Source organism: Phlebotomus papatasi, chromosome 2, assembly GCF_024763615.1.
Source record: "Phlebotomus papatasi isolate M1 chromosome 2, Ppap_2.1, whole genome shotgun sequence".
Taxonomy (NCBI): domain Eukaryota; kingdom Metazoa; phylum Arthropoda; class Insecta; order Diptera; family Psychodidae; genus Phlebotomus; species Phlebotomus papatasi.
Window position 1 is genome coordinate 99,660,656 of NC_077223.1, and position 20,315 is coordinate 99,680,970.

Genomic DNA, 20,315 nt, shown 5'->3' on the forward strand with positions numbered 1-20,315 from the left:
TAAATTACAAAACAATCATTACCTTAAAATTTGGCTTTAGAGTACCGACTTTTTCTCAAACTATTCCCAATTTTTCGATTTACAGTGTACAAAGAAATACGTTGATCTTAGGCCAAAAATTGCCACAGACTGTCGAGACGCAATAAATCCAGAAATTGACTGCATTCACCTTAACGTGTGTATCGTATTTCAAAATGAAAACAATTCAAGAACCCTCCGGGGAGTTTTTTCTTCGGTGTCTTGGCCAAAAAATTCCCAGATAGCGATCTCCGGGACGACCCCAAATGGGACTTATCTAGAGCCCAAAACGGTCCATTGGAAAAGACAATGATGGAATAAAATATTAAAATCCTAATCGTCACAAATTCTCCAATGGAATTCCTTTGCCATTTCATCTCTTTGGTTATTTTTTTTTCTGCACAAAATATTTTTGTTGCTATGTCACCTCCAAAAAGAATCTCCGTGCATTCTCTTCAGACCAAGATTGAGGAAGTGCGTCCAAAAGATCACCGTACGGAAATTTCTTGAATCAAGACGCTCCTTTTCTTGAAGAAGAGACCTCGGTCATCAAAATATGAATGAGCTGAGAGATGATTTTGGACAGAGATGAATGCAATAAAATTGTTCATTTCTCGAAAGGATAGGAAAAAAGCGTGTGTGGGGGATGGGAATGGGAAGAAGAGACAGTTTTAAACGTGTGCTAAGGCTCTGGACTTTGATGGCTTGGGGTGCAGTCCAGAGTCTTGAGTCATTTGTTTCACCACAGGGAGTAATTTTGAAGTAGTTCTTCATATTTGTTGTTTTTGTTGTCTTTTTTTTTACACCGCGTGCATCCCAGAGACAATCAGCCAGAAAAATATAAAGACTCCAAATGTCTTTCTTTTATCTGGGACTCCAAAGAATTTTTTTTCCAGTCCTTTCTTTTTTTTCCTGCTTAATTGCAATCCATAAATGAATTATTTCTTCTGAAGGTGGCTTCACTGCACAAAGTTTTATCATTTTCTTGCTGAATGTTCACGCAGAAATCGCGCGCATATAAACATTTAATTGAGGGGAGACACGAAGAGAAAAGACTATCTCAAGATCAATTTAAATGCAGTGTTCAATATGAATTTAAAATCAAAAGGAAATGTTGGGATATAAATTTTTACTATCCCTCATGAAATTTACTGGTAAATGCTGCTAAAAATAAATTTAAGAAGGAATTCTGTGAAATTACATGACGAATGATTTTTCAGTTTATTTGTACGGCTATTAATTTCGAGAATTTTCAAATAATATCATGTATTTTTCTATTATTTTTATCACTTTTAAATATTTCATTTTTCAACATTGCTTTTTACAGAATTTATGTTCAAGGAACAAAGAATAAGCATGTAGTACTCTATCAATTTTAGTCTATATCTAGGAATGATTTTATAAATTTAACCAAAGAAAATATTAGCACATGCATGTACTAAATAATCTGTAACAGTTATCCTCATAAATTTTCATCCTATTATTAAAATTGTCGAGAGAAAAATCTAAATTTGATGAATCCAATTTTAGTACATGCCTGTGCTAAAATATTCTAAGATCTACTTTTTAATATAACAGCTCCATTTGGTAATCTTTCTGGATCTTGAATTGAGAACAAAGCTTTTAAGAAATATGGCATGTTTTTTTCTGTGTAAAAAAAGACTGGTGCTGATTGTTAACTATTTTACTTATGACATAGGGTAAAGTGATATAATTTGGAGTTAGTGTTACAAGTTGGACAGGGCTTTTTCTTGATAAATACAGTACAAAATTTGTTTTAAAGCACAAGGAACCAAATTATAAAACTAAAGCATTAAAAATATACAAATAAAAATGAAGTACTAAATTTATCAAGACAAAAAGCCCTGTCCAAATTGTACTATTGCATTGTCCAACTTGTACCACTTTAACCTACTTTAAGAAAACGATTTCTTACTATCGAATTAAATGACAATAATAAAAATTTTATAAACGGACATTTCCAACAAATTTCTTTCATATATTGTGAATATAGCTTTACAATTTAATTTAGTACATGTCTAAACAAAACCTACGTCATTCAACATAAAAAATACATTGTTTTTTACGAGCTTTATTTAAATCTTAAAGTATTGTGGATAGATCGGTTTATTTAAATTTGTTTTATTTTTTTGTGTTTATTGTGGGAGTTTCAGATTTCGTAGCTAGCTTGTTTAGTACACGCCTGTGCTAGATACTAAGCTGTACTTATAATACTGTATTTATTGTACTGAAAATACTCATTATATGACAGCTGCATTTTATAAGTTTATCACCATTCGATAAATCCGTCGATATATCCACTACTTGACAATAAATTCTTAATCTTAATTTTACTAAAGCAAACGCTTCGAATATCAGTGTAATAAATCGTCCATCAGTGTTTGGTGATTAAAGGGAGGAGGAATTGATGATGGAAAACATTTTGACATGAGCACAGGAATGCTATTTTGCAAGACATTTTCTTCCACCTTGGAATATTATTTATTTTTTCTCAGGAAAGTGAGAATACAAAAAAAAGAAAAAAAGGCGATATAAATTTTATACAATTGATTCTCCACACAATCTTTCATCTCCAGTGTTCACATTTAGATGAATGAGGTGGGAATTAATTGGACAGATTAGGTGGAGATTAATAATCCATCAATTGAATTGGCAATCTCTTGGTGTGTTGTATTCATTCACAAAAACCATTATTTGTGGAGTTGTTGGAAGGTGCACGATTATCTTGAGACATTTTCTGTGTGCCTCACCAACTTCAATGAACAAAAAAAAAAAACAGAGAATCTTCCCGGTGTTTGTGAATGATCAGAGGAATTGAACAATAAATTATTGTCATTGATAAGCAAAAAAGGAGGGACCTCAAGTTTAGTTTCAATAGACAACATTTTAGATAATGTTTTACTCTTTTGATTCCCATTCCACCTCCGATTTATTCACCAACTCGTGTGTGATTCTCATGAGACTCTACCACGATTCCAAATTCTTCCCTCCTGATGTACACCTTCATTTTTGTTTCTTTGGTTTTCCAATAACCAGAAAATTTATGCTGGATATTGAGCCAAATTGGCTCACTATCGAAAGTCAAGTCACAATCGTCTTCAACTTCTCATGTGGATTTTTCTTCAATGGAAGAAGAGTAAAGCAGATCAGTGACAGAAATATTAATACAAATGATATAACCTGAGAAGGATAATCTCAAAGTTTCAGTATTACTTCTGATATTTAAATAATACTTACATAATTTTGAATAGTTTTATTGCGAGGTGGATTTGAATAAGTAATTTTCCATATATTCGATGTTTTTTCTATGTTTTCTTTACGTATAAAGTTACTGTTGGTCTAAAAATTCATTAGCATTATTTATCCACAGTGTCTAATTTACTTTCTAACTATATTCTAAGCTATAAAGTTTATAAATTCTATACATGACATCGGATCTATGTTTTTCGATGTTTTTCTCCGATCTGTGTATTTAAACAATAGAAAAAATTTGATTCCTTTTCAGGATTTTCTGTGCTCCTCTATGTTTTTTTTAATATGTAAAATGAATTAAACTCAGTTTATGATTCCGTGACAAAAACCATCTTTAGTAGATAATTCAAATCTTGTGATTGATAATAATGCACTTTCAGTAATTTTTTTCGCGGTTTTTTTTAAGCAAATTTAGATAAAAGTTAGTTTACACTTCTCATAAATTAAATTCAATGGAAAATATCCAACTATTGTGTTTTATTTCATATGTACGTAAAGTTATCTCAAGCCTTATAGAAAGAAAATGATTTATCCATCGATGTTTTTCGATGTTCTTTTATAAATACAATTTCCGATTAATGAGTCTAAACTTGATATAAATAATAATTCACTGATAATTCTATTACTATACAGTGAATGTCTATATAAATTTTATTTAGAGTGACTAAAAGCAAATGTTCTAACTGTCGATGTTATTCGATGTTTCATTTGATTTTTTTGACTAATCTATAAATGCATTGCAGTTCTATGATAATTCTGACTACTGTGAACAATCTAAAAATCAGACAGAATTTTATTTTAGTAATGTTAGAACTATACGAGTTTTTCGATGTTTAATTTTACATGAAATTTCTATGAATTGCAATTTTATGTCAATACTAACAGCATTGAATACTTAGAGTCAACGGATTTATCTAAAAATATTTTTATTTAAAATTTGTATTAACAATACATTTATTCTAAAAGGATTTAATACAAAAAGGATTATTTGATTCTATGTTTTTCTAATATTTACTTATAAGGAATCTATTAAATTTTGAAAAAGGGACCATAAATATAGTGCATTTGGTGATAGTAATTATGCAAATATTTTAAAATTCAAATATTTAAGTACATTAGACTTTATAAATAAAATATTCACTAACTTTCTATGTTTTCTACGGTTCTTTTTCTACAACAATATTTTCGCGTTTGGTAAAATTTATGTAACATTGATTAGTATTCGATGACACCTTTTAGACGCAATTAGTCCTTTGACTGTGCTTCGACGTTTTAAGTAATTTGACAGTTGTCAAATCATATAAAACATAGAAATTGATAGGCAAATGATGTTTGTTGATCTTCTCTTTCAAATTAGAATTTTTTCTTTATGGAATGAAACAAACCAAAGCTCCTAGTATTCTGCTTCTCTATTTAAAGCACAATACTGTATCTGTGTGTTTTGGTAGAATATGAAACGAGAGGAAGTTAGAAGTTGATTTCCATATCAAGTTTTCAACACCTTTAATTGAATATGTTTAGTGTTTATTGATAAAAATAAAATGAGCTTACAGTTTTCGTCACAATTCCACCCAAGTTCCATTTTAAACTTAATCTCAAAGTGTACTAAATGCATAAGATTCCTGAATGAAGAAATGAACTTTCGGTTGTTTCTTGTGTGACTCACGGTTAGACGATAATCTTACTATTTTTTCCACACCTATTCTTCTCACATTCTTTTTTTTTCAGCTCCATTTTGCGATAAAATTACAAATTTTTGGTCGATATGACACTATCGCAATTTTACTGAGTTTATTTTTTTGGGTAAATGCAGAAGCGGCATTTCCGTCTTTTATTCCCCCAGAACACTCCCTTCTGCCTTTTTTTTTAGAACCTTTTTGCGGCATCGATGAGAAACATGTCTAATTAATATTTTTCCTCCACCGTCGAGTGATTAGAATGAAGAGTGAAGCCGGGAAAAAATATTACAGAGACCCTCAAAAATTGATTCTTTATCGTGTCACGAGCGGCGTTTTTCATGTATGATGGGTGACAATTTTTTAATCGATCGTTGACGGATTGTGAGTTTCCGATTGATAGTTGATTTTTCCGCCGTCAGTTTTTTTTGTGGTTTTGACCCATGTAAAAAGTTTCTATTATTGACAGTAAGTTTCTTATCATCATCACAGATTTTTTTTTTTGACTCTGACTCTTCGTCACTTTCTGAAGGAGTTTTTCTTTGACTTCTTGAGAGAGCTTTGAAATATTCATTCTTAATTGATTCTCTTGTCAAATGAATATTCTGGTGAGTTTCTATAATCATAGGACTCACATTCAGTGGTAAGATTAATTAATTATATATTGAAAGTTCTCTGCGCGATAAACTTGACGGTTTATGTTTAGTTAAAGAAAAGGTTAGAGAAAGGTCAACATTTCAAATTAATTAAGTCAAATTACCAAAATCCAGTAAATTAAAAGAAGAAAGCTTGAACAAAATTTGTAAATCGATGAAACTCTTTCGGATTAGAATATTTATTTGATCCGGATAACATTCTGTGTTTAATTAAATTAATTTAGACATTTTAAGTTAAATTGTGTGCTTCAAAAAAAATTCTTCTAAATTCTAGACTGTAAAATTTACTAAAATTCTGAAAAAGACAAGAAAAGCGCTTTAATTTACGAGATTTAAATATATTTAAATAATTATTATTTTATATCTTGCTTGCTAGATAATTATCAGTTTTATTAATGGAATCAAAACAAAATAATAATCAAAATTATCTTGTTTTGCTGGGTATATTTAATGAGTTTAGACTGGGCATTAATCTTTGGTATTTAGAAAACAAATTTTAAAAGCTACCAATTTAAAGACTGTTCTTAGGGTTGATTTTGGGAAAAGACTTTAAAAATCCTTGGATAAGATTTTAAGTACTTAGTTATATCTTTAGTTTTAAGATATTAAGTAAAGTGTGAAATTACATATATATATATATATATATGTCTGGTGCATATTAAACTAATATATATTTATAATAATATCAATAAACAAACATATTACTTAGTAATTCTTTTACGGTTAATCCCGGCCATTGTAAATATTTGTAAACATATTGAATATTTACTTTCTAAGAAGTAAAACAAAATTTTTGTTAAAATATATTTTTTATATTTTACAAATTCCCCAATCCCATCATTAGCAGATTATTTAGCTTGAAAGTGTGATTGCAACCTAAATAAGTGTACCATTACCACGTTTTAGTAGGGGGAAGCGTGCCACCTTCGGACGATTTATGCTTCGCACAAATCATTTATTTTTTCAATGTGTTATAAATTAGATTTGGACCATTATAATATTATATTTTAAGAGCTAGTCCAATTCCTCAAATTTTCAGAAAGAAGCTATAGGTGAAATCCATTAGGAACATGAACATAGAGAAAAAAATTGCATTGTCCGAAGCTTTAGTCGTCCGAAGGTAGTGCACTTTCCCCTGCATTAATTATTGAGATTTTTACAAAAAATATATTGGAAGAAAATTTCTTATAGGATAGGTAGTCGCTCTTAACCCATCTTTGAAAAATTAAAATAAATACGACAAAGACATTATAAGACTATGTTAAACTAGGGGAAACTTGGGCACCACCAAACACGGGGTAGCACCAAACGCTGCGATCTTTCAATCGGATATTCGACTTCAGAGAACAAGACTTACCGAAATTTATAGACATTATAGGGATGCTTGCCCACTGTAGAAATGATTGTGACAGTCCAAGTAGTTTAAAAATAAAAATTAGTGTTTGGTGCTACCCCGTGTTTGGTAGTGCCTCAGTTTCCCCTATAGAATTTTGAGCCGAGAAAAGGTCAGTTGTTAATGTCTTCAGATCCATCAGATTTAAGTTGAATTCAGATTTTTCAGTGTTCGTCAAAGACAGATTCTTTTTTTCAATTGAAAAGAAAACTCAAATTTTCTCCAAAGCTTTCGACTCTTGGTATAGGTCTTCCTCAGTAGATCAATTAGAATCTTTTACTTAGCGCAAGTGCGGGTGGCTTTGACCTCCTCCTGTTCGTAGACTTTTCTTTACTTCTGATGGTCTTTACCATGTCTGATCGGTGAAAACCGATTTTAAATATTAGAATTAAAGAAAAGTTTACGAACAGGAGGGGGTCAAAGTCACCCACACTTACGATCAGCTAAAGATTCTAATTGATCTATAGATCAGTATACTCAGTATACTGAGGAAGACCTATACCAAAAATCGAAAGCTTTGGAGAAATTTCAGTTTTTTTTCAGTTGATATAAAAGCTTTGTTGAAACTGCCTCTGACAAACACCGGAAGATCTAAATCCAACATAATCCTTCAGATATCCTACCTATAGGACTTCAGGCTTAAGTTTTAGCGTTTTAGCCATATGGCTTAACTTCTTTAATTTCTTATCAAACAATTTATGAAGCAATTGTAGCTTGCGGTGGGACATAAAGCGAAAGCAAATTATTCATTAAATTAAAAAATTAGTCAAATAATTTTTTATTTAGAATTTCGACTTTTGAAAATATGAGCGCAGTTTCTGATTTGAACTCCATGTTATAAGTCTCTTATACAGGTATTAAAGAAAATAAAAGATTTCAAACATATTTTTATTGAACACTGTTATACTTCGTTGAGAATTCTGAGGTTATATAGACAAGAACTATACTTTGCTTATAAGGTTCATTGCGACCATATTAAGAGTGTTATAAGAATTCTGTAATACAAAATTTTATACTGCATAAATCCCAGTTAGTAAGAAGTTTTTTTCAAAATACAAAATGCTTCTTAGGTAGATGGTTTCACTTATTTTTATTAGTATACTACAACAACACTATTATTGCATGGTCATGTTACATTTGTGGAAATCTGTCAAAAAAGCATCACTTTGAATTAATAATTTGATCGTATAGTGCACTTATACAAGTCTAAAAGAAGATATATGGTTCTTTAAACCATACTTGTAGTAACTATACTGTCAAGCTTCTTTTAGGAAAATGCTTGTAAGAAGAACCTGAGTGATAAGGTAACCATTTCTACGGAAATGACTTATTGTGACCATATAGCTATGAATTATTATAAATTATTATAAAATCTTTACTCAGTATTCTTATATAGAATTGCCTCAAGGTGGCACAAAACCGTTTCAGTGAACGAAAATAGTCTATCGTGTATGTAGAGGAAAGTGGCCTGACTTTGAATGCGGCAGCCTTTGAATGCTTCAATTTTTCTCTTATTACCCAAGGCTAAAATTACATTTTGTTAATCGAGGTTAATAGAAAATAGTTAATAGTATTAACTATAGTTCATAAAATTGAATTTTTGTTTTGAAAAATAAGAAAAAAAACTGAAACATTTAAAGGCTGCCGCATTCAAAGGCAGATCACTTTCCCCTATTCTTTATTAGAATAGCCTATTTTTGCTCTAAGCTTGTGATATATTCTTAAATTTAGCTTGTATCATCCCTTGTTCAGTCATTGTGACCTTTACAAGATACTTTTTGAATTGGTAAGGGGCTCAAAAGCTTCTGAAAGTAGAAGAATATTAAAAGAATTTTAAAAATTCAAAAAATAAAAAAGAAATTCAAAAGTTTTAAGGGAATGTTGTTATAATTTGCTTGCGTGAAGTGATTTTGTTTTATAAAAGGTCTGTATTGATCGCTTTTATAAATCTTATAATTCTGATTTTAGTTTAATCCTCTCTTAATATTTGTTTTTTTTTAATAAATGAAAACTTTAAATATCTTTTACGTTTAGAATGATAAGTGGTAATTTCTTTAAAAAATATAAGTTTTTTACAAAGAAGATCTTGTAGAAATTTACCACACAATTTACATTACCTTTACATTTGCATCTTATAATAATCTTACATTTTAGATGTGCAAAAAAATTTGATTCTAGAATAAATTCTGTTTCCTTTTTATGTTGCATTTTTTAAGAATTAACGGTCTTTTGAGCAATTTTCAAAAATAATCCTGGTGTACAGAATTTTCTGTTTCTACCAGAATTTTCCATGTAATTCTTCTTTTAGAGCTTTGGGAAGCTCCATGATGCACTTAAACCACATTTGGATGCTTGGAAGTGTATCAAAGAGCATTTCCCCAGTTGCCCATTTTCCTGGGGCGAATGAAATGTTTGCAAGTGGTGTGCGGTAGAACTCTAAATCTCCATCCGTGTGCCATGCAGCCCTCTTGGCCTGGGCATCCCCAGGAGCAAAATGGTTGGAGATTGCAGAGAACCCACAAACACGTTTCACAGCTTAAAACAGTCTGATTGCATTACATAAATTAGACACCTTTCTCTCTCAATTGAGGCACTCCCATTGTTGTCTGCACGGGTTCCTCCACGACGGTATTCATCTCCTTTTGGCCCAGGAGAGATTCCACCATCCAACACATCTCATGGAATTCTTTCCTCATGTTTGTGTTTTGGCTGAATTTAAATAACTTCGTTCCAAAGGGATTGGAGAAAAAGAAATGCTTATTTTGTGCAATATCACATTTGCACTTTTATTTCTTCACTTAAATTCTCGGTGGTATTTTAGTGAGGAGGAGGATTCTTGGTGTACTTGAGAGCATGCTTATAAAATAGTCATTTATTGTCTTAGCATAGCAAAGAGGATAAAAATGTGCATTTTTCAATTGTACAAATAGTCGAATTTTCTCGTATAGCGGCGGATAAATTGAAAAATGCTTTGAATGTTTCCCAGTAATTTTTCCTTCCGAGTGATTTTGCCAAAGGGTGCTCAATTATTCAAAAAGGATGTCTAATGCCCATTATATTTTTTGAGATCATGTATTTACTTAGGCTGCTATTCTGCTATCTTTATAATTTTGCAACTGAGCAAGATCCAAGAAATTTGGTATTCTCACAGAAAAAATATAAAGTTCTGAAATATTAGTACTCTCCAAATATTTTAGACCTTGTTATAAATTCTCCAACAAAATTTTCAAATTACCATATTTTACTTCCAAGAATTTTTCAATTCATCCAAAATTTCTTTGACAGTTCCATACATTTTCTTATACGATCCAGGAAAAATTTAGAGATCCTTTTAAATTTTGTAAAGTGAAAGTTTTGTCAAGGTTGAATTGAATGTAATTACCTTTAAAGATATTTTAATGCTTTTTTTCGTGAAAAATAACAAACACACACACAGTGTCAAATAATTCCGCAGATGATGCTGCACGACAAGTCTTCAAATTTTTTATATCTTTTTTGATTTTTGCTATAAAATTTCTTGGCGGCAGAATTGCTCAACCTTGGATTAACTATAACAAGAATTCCAAATTCCGCAAAATCTTACAAAATTATAAAAATGGCAGAATAGCCGCCTTAGTCTTCAAATTTTTGGACTATTGTTTAATTTAATAATTCAAAAATAAATAAAATAAAACCTAAAACGGCTGTATTTTGCTAAACTAATGTTATTCCAAATTACAACTAGTTCAATTTCCAAAAATAGTATATTAAAACATATTTTCAATTAATAATTAGTTTCTGTAATTTTCCATTCTTGAGAAATTATTATAGATCGTGTTTCATTCTGAAATAAAATATTTCAGATAATTTACTTATAAAATAATTATAAACTGTTTTAGGATTTTATTTTCTTATATTAGAGCGTTATCTTGCTTCCATCACTGAGATTACCATAAGTAAAGTGGCGCACTCTTAAGGATCTTAAGAGCTGCTATAAGAATTTCCAAAGAATTTTTTCACTTTAAGTCTTTTAAAAGTGCACTAAAAGACTTGTCTAACACTTGGTTCTATAAGGCAGCTATTTTGCTTCTTGGGAAATCCATTTATAACACATTGAAAAAATTGAATTGTTCGAAGCTTAAGTCGTCTGAAGGTAGCGCGATTTCCCCTACATTTTTTGCTCTTAGTATAATTAACATTTTCCGATTTTTATAGCTATTTAGTTTTCGGAATTCCCTTAAAAGTTTGTGTTCTGTATTTTCAAGTTTAGGTTTTGATCTTTCGTTTCCGATTTTTGAATTTTGGCATTCGGTATCTAATATTGAGATGTTGATTTTTTAACCTAAAATTTGTTTAAGACTGATTACGTTAAAAAGTTATTAAACTTTTTTGGCAATATAATTATAACTTTTGGATTTTTACCTGCAAAACGTTATATGGTCGAAGGGATAACTTTTCGACAGGGAACCCCTATTGACACTTTTGTCAAAATATTGAAATTTATTTAATGCATCCAATAAAATCTAAGTAATATAACGTTTTTCATTAATCTGTGTTTTTCGATAAGCATAAGTGTTCGAATTTCGTATTCCAAATGATACAGATTAGGGTGTCAATAAGTCCTGACACGAGTTCTTAAAGTGTCAATAGGTGTTCCTTTCACCCTATTTTTATTTATTTTCTTAATTTGAATGGGTAAAAAATAAATATTGGTCAGTAAATAACTTTACAGTAACTAAATTAATTAAATTTAAATCAATAAAATTTTTAGTCTCTGTAAAAATAAATTTACTTGTGGAATTCGATTGTTGGAAACATTTAGGTTTCCGAATTAAGTGGTTTTAGGGTAAAGTGATACAATTTGGACATAGTGTTACAAGTTGAACAATTCGCCGGTACAAGTTGGACAGGGATTTTTTCTTGAAAAATACAGTACTAAATTTTTTTAAGCACAAGGAACCAAATTATAAAACTAAAGCATTAAAAACAAATAAATAAAAATGAAGTATACTTAATTTATCAAGAAAAAAGTCATGTTCAACTTGTATCACTTTACCCTATTTCTTTGAACTTTTTTTAAAAAATAATTTCAAGATTCAATTGACAGTTTGGGTAATTTTATTTAGTTACTAGAACCGTAGATGCAGATATTTTTTATTTTCGGGGATGATTTTGCCCTCTGCTGTGCGTAACCTTTAAATCTTGAATTTTTCGGATCGGATATGGTAGATGAAATCGGTGCTCTTTAAGTGTTTTAAGTGAAAAATCTACCGCTAGAGGGTAAAGTCACCCGCATCAACGATATTTTACTTTTCGTTTTTGGTTTTTGACTTCTTATTTTCGGTTTTATATATTTTCAGTATTTGAAGATTGATCTTCGTGTAACTTTAATTCTAACTCAATTATTATTCGTCTAAAATAACAAAAAAATTCTACAATATCTTTTACTATCAAAAATATAATAATTAAAAAGAATCATTTGAAAGTATTCCAAATTGACCCGTATATTTTACCTAAAAAGTAACATATAAGAATTTAAAGAAATTTATTCATTTTATGCGTACACTGAGAAAAAAAGAGGGTGCGATTAACTTTTTTTCCTCATAATTTTAACACTTTTTAGGTGTAAGAATATATCAACATTTTTTAACACCTTTTTAACATGATATAATTACCATGAAAAATGGTAACTTTAACCCATAATACACCTAAAAAGCATAATATTTACACCGATTTCGGATCAATACTGCAGGGTAAAATAAACATTTCCAGAATGTTATTTTAACTTTTTCGGATTTCTCTCAGTGTAGATTCAGTTGATAATATATTATAAAATTGAAGGATTTCATGGTGCAATTGGTAAGAGCGTTCGGGTCTTGAGCTGTGTGACCCCCAGCTCGACTGTCACAGTTGTGAGTTCGAGTCCTGTCCGGTGCAAATGATTGAAGCGTCTGAATGGACATTTTTCACGGAACATTGTAATCTGAATAACAAATTTGTAAACTGAACAATATACAAAATGGCAATAAAAGCCCGGTACATCGAAATAAATAAATAAATAATATTATAAAATTGGTAAAATTGACACTTCCATCAACAAAAATTTTTTGGAAGTAATTATTACGGTTTTGAGAATTTTTACTGAAATTGTTACCTACTCGATTATACACTGAATATATTAAAAAAGCAAATGATTTTTTTATCGACTTGATCAGTAATAAATACTATTAATAAATATATTACATAGGAGTTTAAAATATTCTGGAACATTGCAAAATGGTCAGTAAATATTAATGGTTATTACCTTTTACCATCTAGGAAGATTGTAGGAAAAAATTGAAATCGTTAAATCCTTCCATTGTCTTTGGAGACAATGATCCTTCGTAAAAATTTTATACTTCTTTAGAAATTCTAGGTATATTCCACTCTTTTTTATTGAATTTATTGATCATTATAAAATACGGAATAAAAAGAAAATAGATTTTTCAAAATAAATCATAATGAAATTTTAAAGTTCCTAAGAGTAAGTTTAACTTGAGAAAAAAACATACTCAATAAATTCCTGTAGAACCTAATTAACCAATCTTATCGACAACAATTTTCCACCCCTTAAACTTCTTCAAGAGTGCTTGAAATTGGAGTATCTTATTCTTCATTTATCATTTGATTGTGATTGTGTCGTGTGCTATTTACCATCTCATGCAGAGAAACTATACATTTTCTGGCTCTACTCCTATCACCCTTCCTCAGTATTTTCCTCGAGTCTCCTATCCACCCTCCCGGAGACTCTCTCTCTGGGACCTCAGTTTGTCTGCTGAACGAGTGTGAGATGGAGTTTCCAGTGCGAAAAGACACACTTGTGTCGCACGCTTCCATTTCGATCACTTTCCCAAAACCCCAGAAACTTCCCCCAACTTCCCGGGTTCTCTATATGGGTGGTCTGGGTCGGAGGATGCAAGAGGTGCTTTAAGTGTTGTTTCATGTCACCTGAAACAATTTGGACAAGACTCTCTTGTCTGAAGGAGCTTTTCTCCTCGATATGCCTCCCAATTCTGGAAACACAATCCCCCCACCCCCCGCTTATGTAGTATTTTACATCATCCGAGAGATCAGGAAAGTATACCAGAAACCTATTGGAATGGGTGCTTTGACGAGGGGATGTGATTACAAAATAGCGCATTATGTACAATAGAAGAAATCATCTGACAAATTTATGCATCATTTATCATTCGGTGACGGAGAAGTTCAAAGTTCAAGGGATGAAAATAAGGGAATATTTTTAAAATCTTTCGAAATGGATTCTTCAGATAACTTGAATGCGGATTATCTAATATTGAACGGTTCTAATTAAAATTTGTTCTTATTGTAGCACTGTTGCTATTTTTAGGATTGAGTTCTTCAGGGTAATATTGTAAAAATGAATTTAGAATCAATACAGATGTCATCTTGTTTCAGTTCCAAAAATAAAATTTCCTCAAATGAGATCTTATAAAACATGAGCTTGGGAGCTTACTCATACCCTTTGTATGACCTTTGAGATACTTGACTATTCAATTACCTTCAGGCCAATTAACGAAAAACGGAACAACAAAAAAAACCAGGCCAAGCAACAAAAGGGATGAAGAGATATAGTTAAAAACTCCAGTTGTAGTGAAAATGGGGAAAAACCCTAGTACAGAAGCTCATTGTTGTAAGTATACTAGGAAAATCTGTAGGGGGTTGGGGTTGGTTTGGGGTAAAAACAGAGAAAGGAAAAAAAAATCACCATAATATAGTTGACACAAGTTCAAACATAATGAAAACAGCTTGTCGTGGAGCTTTGTGAGCCAATAGCCACTTTTTCCCGAGGATTTGTCCGCAGTCAGAAACAAGAGGGAGAAAGAACGAAGCCCCCAGAGGGGGTGGCTCGAGGGTTGCTGCTGAGAGAGGGTCATGTACGAACAATTTTATTTCGTGTTAAACCGAGACGTCCTGTCACAATCCTCCGCACACGGTCGTGCACGGAGGAGATATTTCAAAAACCCCTTCTGATTTTTTTTTTGCCGTCAAGTCGGGAAGACTATATGACCACCCCTTGCACCCTCCGGGGAAAGAGAAAGTTCAGGGATGAACGAGGGATATGACAGGGATGGGTAGATGGGTTGGTTCCTAGAGTGTGAAAGAATAGGTCTGATGGGGAGAGCGCATGTCGTGATTTTGGTAAAAGGGGTTTGTTGCTATCCGAACTACCTTGCCGGTTGTCCTGCGCCCTTAGGCACTATCCTATCCAGATCCGAAGGATCCGAATCCCCATTTCCCCGTACACAGTGTTTCGAAGTTCGAAAAGGCGTGTCGCTGATATGGCCACACCTCCAAACTTCCAACTCTCCTGCTTCAACTGACCCATTGACGGTTCGTTGTGAGTTCCCCTCTCCGTGGAAACGGCATCTCAATGGCGGTTCATTGGATGTCTCAGTGGTCGATAGCCCCTGAAAGAGGCGGAGTCTGGTGTCAGTGGCGGCGCTTCAGTTCACGCATTATAGTGTACAGTGTTGAGCCTCTTCGAGACCACGGAGCAGGCAGTCGGTGCAAAAGCGTTATACTGTGCGCATCGGTCCTACGCATCCAGAGAGTGAGGTACTCTGACGATATTTCACGGAAAGTTCGGGTTCGGTTGCCCATAGTTTTTTTTTCTTTCGGCAACACCAGTACCCAGAGTACTGAGAAAAGGAACCGTGAGAGAGACAATAAGTGACTTACATCCCCTACCCAACACCCCCTCATTGTAACGTCCTAGTTCTGTGTTGGTCGTGCTGGTGTATGTGCAGTGGGATCCTTTGGAGTTCAAACGACAGTAGGACAGAGATTTTGGGAATTAGCCCCTCAATATGGCCTTCCCCATGGGTTGATGATCCGGAGACTCAGTATGGGTTGCCGGAGCTAAGGGGGGTAGGGGGTTGATGCATGGAGGAGAAATTTAGATGAATAGAGGCTACCACCCCTAACATGGTACTCACCACCAATACAAGTGGATGAGCTGCGGCATCTCGACGGTGTTTTATTGTGTGATAAAGTGTGGTGCTTGTGCAACAAAAGTGGAGACAACGCACCCCCAAAACAAACCATTTGTTTTTGTTATTTTTATTTGATAACACGAACAGAGCCAGTGAACACTGTGTTGAACAACCCCCATAAGGACTCTCAAGAGCACTTTCCCAGGCACTATCTTCAATAGAAGCCGGTTTTTTTGTTGTTGGGTTCTTCTGTTGCAAATCGATTTTGATTATTTAACACGACCTGGGCTAAGGACCTTCGGTACCCAGGTCCTTGAGTTGTGTAGTGAAATTGTAATTTTTTTTGATACATCTATCCGGTGTTGTTCAAAAACCGATTGAGGTAGACTGATTTGTCGTAGGGGGTTTAGATAGAACTTGACCTTGGTGCAGTAGTGACGGTATCTGCAATTGATCAATCTCAATTGAATGGATAATTTTTCGTGGTACAATGGGTTCGGTAACCGTTGCACTTCCTTCTGGGACTTGCAGAGGACGAAGAAGAAACTCTCAATGTAGTTAGCTGGATGGAACAATAAAGTGTTTACACTGGTTATCATCTGCACAATCATCGAAATTTATGGATATTTTTGTTTTTTTAAATTAGTGTATTCAGTGAAAATTCCTAATACTTAGACACATTGGTGCAGGTGAAAAATATCGTGTTGTGCTCTAATGGCAGCATATGCGCAATTCGGCTATAGTTACCCGTCGGCAAGTCAGGTAAAGAGAACTTCATCAACCATACCACCCCTAGTTACTATAAGAACGCTTCTTAAAATGCAGGAATTCACCTCGATATGAAGTGCTATAAAAATATTTAATTAAGATAGGAGTGAAATTTAATTGCAATCTTCTCCATACGCATCATCTTTAATACCAAACGTGTGAGATATAGTGTACAAATTTTACTTCATTGCAATTTACATAATTTCCATGCGTGCTGAATGATTAAGTATTTTTTTTTTCATCATCATTTTAAATCACGAAGCTGCGATTCTCTCTCCGTATTAGGTATTTTAATCAAATAATTTTTTGCAGTGCATATAAACCGCGAAAAAAAACCCATTAGTACTTTAATGGCGATTGCAGCGCTTCAGGCTCATAGACACCAATTGCTTGACGGGTGGTCTGCCGGGATGGTATTAGGAAAATTGTAATTTTCTGCATTTGTCGCAGCACAAAGTGGAATTTTCCTAAAATGAAAGCAATTATCTGGTATTGATAAATTACATTAACAATCCCCTAATGAGACTTCACACGAAGCGCTCCTAAGACCGTTCGAAAAAGTCACCTAAACCCAAAATGGGATGGAAAATCTATGGGAAAATGGCACGATTGCTAATTAATTTGTACAATTTACCCAATCAATAGTCGTCTCAGCAAAATCACAAATATCCAAGTGATTTTATTCCTCTTTTTTTAATGCATCACCCGAAAAATATTCGAATTAATCGTCGTCGGTCAAAAAGGAAACAGAATTGAATTACAAATTAATTTATATTATGAGCAACAGTTGCAAGATACTCAGCTTGTCACCGTGGAATTTCTCCATGGGACTGTCGTGGGATCCTATTTTTGGTGTGATTTTTTCCACCCTTTTGCCCATTGCAATCTCCAACTGAGATGTGCGCAGAAGTTTCGCGAAAATTTTCCCATGGCGGTTTTTTGGGGCCAGAAAAGGGGGAACAATCTGGGGATGATGATTTCTGACTGGGGAAGTGTCTTATGGAATAGAAAGGTACCACGAAAGCATCACGTCTTGTCTTCTGCGTGCGAACTAATGAAGAGAGAAGACCTGAAGATCAATAAATAATTCATTGATTCACTTTGTCGAATTCTATACATTTAATATTTAATAAAACAATTTGGCGCTCTCGATGGACCTTTTTATTTTGTATTTCCCGTGCCAGAAACCCTTTTGGATTCTCTTTGAGTTTATGTGTGAATGTGAATTTGTGACAGAGATGCGCGGTTACGGAATGGTAAAGTGTAAATAAACATAGATTGTAAAGAAGCGGACAAGGTTACATCCTTATAAATCAGGGGTGCTCAAAAACCGTTTGAAACCGAATAAACGTCAAAATAAGTTTGTTTTGGTAAGCGTTTTGACCATTGACATACAGTAGACTCTCTCTGAATTGGGCATTTGGGGCAAAATGTCATCCGGTTTATCGATAGATTTGGGCGTCAAAGCCTTTGTAAATTCCACAAAAGGCACTCAATTAGGGTAAGTGTGCCAAATTCCGGCCAGCTTGCAATTTCGGCCACCTTTTTTGTTCCTCGAATTTCCATGAACTTTTATATTTTACGTGCTCTAGAGATTATACAATGCAAAAAAATAACAAAAAATGTAGCTTCGACAAATGAGATGACGTGAAAAAGACATTTGAAGAATTCCCAAAGGGCAAGGAACTATGAGAATGAAGGTGGCCGAAATAGGACACCAAAGCTATGTCTACATTTTTATTCATTTTAAAATGTATTAAGAATGATTTTAGAGTAAATAAAGACGGTAAACTCTCTACAAGGTTCCAAGCAACACTCTTACAAAAGAAAGAATAAAAAAAATCAATTTATATTTGAAATATTACATTTCAAACTTGAGACTTTGACGCTTGCATGCAACTATGCCGAAATTTGGCACACTTACCCTATAAAGAATCACGGTAAAATAGGAAGAACTACAGCAAATTTGAGCAAATTAGCTTCATAATTAAAGGTGAAAATTGTCAACAAAATTTTCCGCCCGATTGAAAAAGAGCCGATTGAGCGAGAGGCTACTGTACAAGTTTTATTTGACGTTTGTTCGGTTTCAAACGGTTCTTGCACACCTCTGTTATAAATTTATGTAAAAAAAAAAACTGCAATTAAAATCACAAGATTTTTTTTTTTTGAAAATTTAAAAAGATGAAAATAGCATTAAATATTATTATTCGGTTGTTTATTCTTTACATAGAGAATACTAAATTACCGGATTCATTGCCCGTTTATTCAAAATCAGCAACCGTTAATTTTAAAATCAAATCAAATGACAGTTTTCTTGTGACATTAAATCAATTGTCAAGCAAAGTCATTTTTTCTACCTATTTTAGCTTATGCACTAGACACACTTACGACTTAAGCCGAGAGACGACTTAGTGTAACATGATGCAAATGTAGTTTAACCATTATTTCGAATATAATTACGTTAGGCCGTCTTTCGGCTAATCCTCATGTCTGTCAAGGCTCTTACATTCGTATCTTTGTTTATTTAGAAATTTTTTATACAATTTAGAAATAATCTATGATTATGAAGAATGTCAGATAATTCTATTTATTAGTTATAAATAAATAATGGTCGCATGAAAATTCAAATTAAAAAATGTAGAAATATTATTTGTGATCTATTTAATTTTATAATTCATTTTATTTACTCTGAAAAAAAAAATATTTTGTCAAATTAACAAGACAAAAAGGATGTTCTTCCATACAGAATATGAAAAAGTTTTGTCAAATCGGCGGCTAACTGGGTCTTGTTAAAAGTTTGTCAAAAGGGTGTTTTTCCATATAAAATGCAAAAAAAAGTTTTGTCAAATTGGTAAATAACATCTTTTTGTCAAAATTTCAATAAAATCCATTTGTTCGTTTAACAAGACATTTTTTTCAGAGTATTCCCGTTCTTAATTCCTAAATTATGACGTTACATTTTAAAATGCTTTTTGTTGTACTGTACACTATCTATTAAAAAATCTATTATTTTTTTTATCAGACATATTGAGGTGAACTCTAGCTGTTCAATTCTAAGATAAAAAAACACAATGATAAGTATTTCTAAATTAAAATTGAGGATTTTTTATTTTGAGTTATAAGCTAACGATATGGTTTATATGTTCATTTTAAAATTTTGAATAATAAAAGGGTGTAAAATTAATTTATCACTTGTTTTAAAATTAAGGAAATACCTTGAAAAAATCTCGAATTGTTAGGTAATTAATTTTTAACTTAGTTTTTATTCAATTTCCGTCGAAATTGATATTTCGAAAAAGGTATCTTAATCAAGAAATACGAATTTAGGTGCAAAATGAAATCTGGATTTTTTAAGATTTTGAAAATTAAAGAAAGTTTTAGTTTTGGAAAATAAAGAAATAAATTAAAGGGTAAAATTGCTAAATACGTTTTTCAACAATTAAAAAAATATATTTTTGTATAATTAAAAATTATTTTTAATGATACACTAATGCAGATTCTGAAATTTTTGAATTTTTTCAACAACGGTAAAATTTATGTTAAAATGAGAGCCATCCTT

The 20,315-nt window shown here is 32.4% G+C and overlaps 1 protein-coding gene across 2 annotated transcripts in view; it reads left to right on the plus strand.

Annotated features, from left to right (window-relative positions):
* The window catches only part of LOC129800387 (homeobox protein araucan), a 132,727-nt gene that overhangs the window by 31,782 nt on the left and 80,630 nt on the right, over positions 1–20,315 (plus strand). Inside the window, exon 1 of one of the 2 annotated variants that reach the window (XM_055844729.1) lies at positions 15,556–16,750. The exons of the other annotated variant lie outside the window; for it this stretch is intronic. Within the exon in view, the coding sequence (XP_055700704.1) occupies positions 16,703–16,750 (48 nt within the window). The 5' untranslated portion in view covers positions 15,556–16,702. Of the gene's footprint in view, positions 1–15,555; positions 16,751–20,315 lie in introns of those variants that run through there. 2 annotated transcript variants of the gene reach the window in all.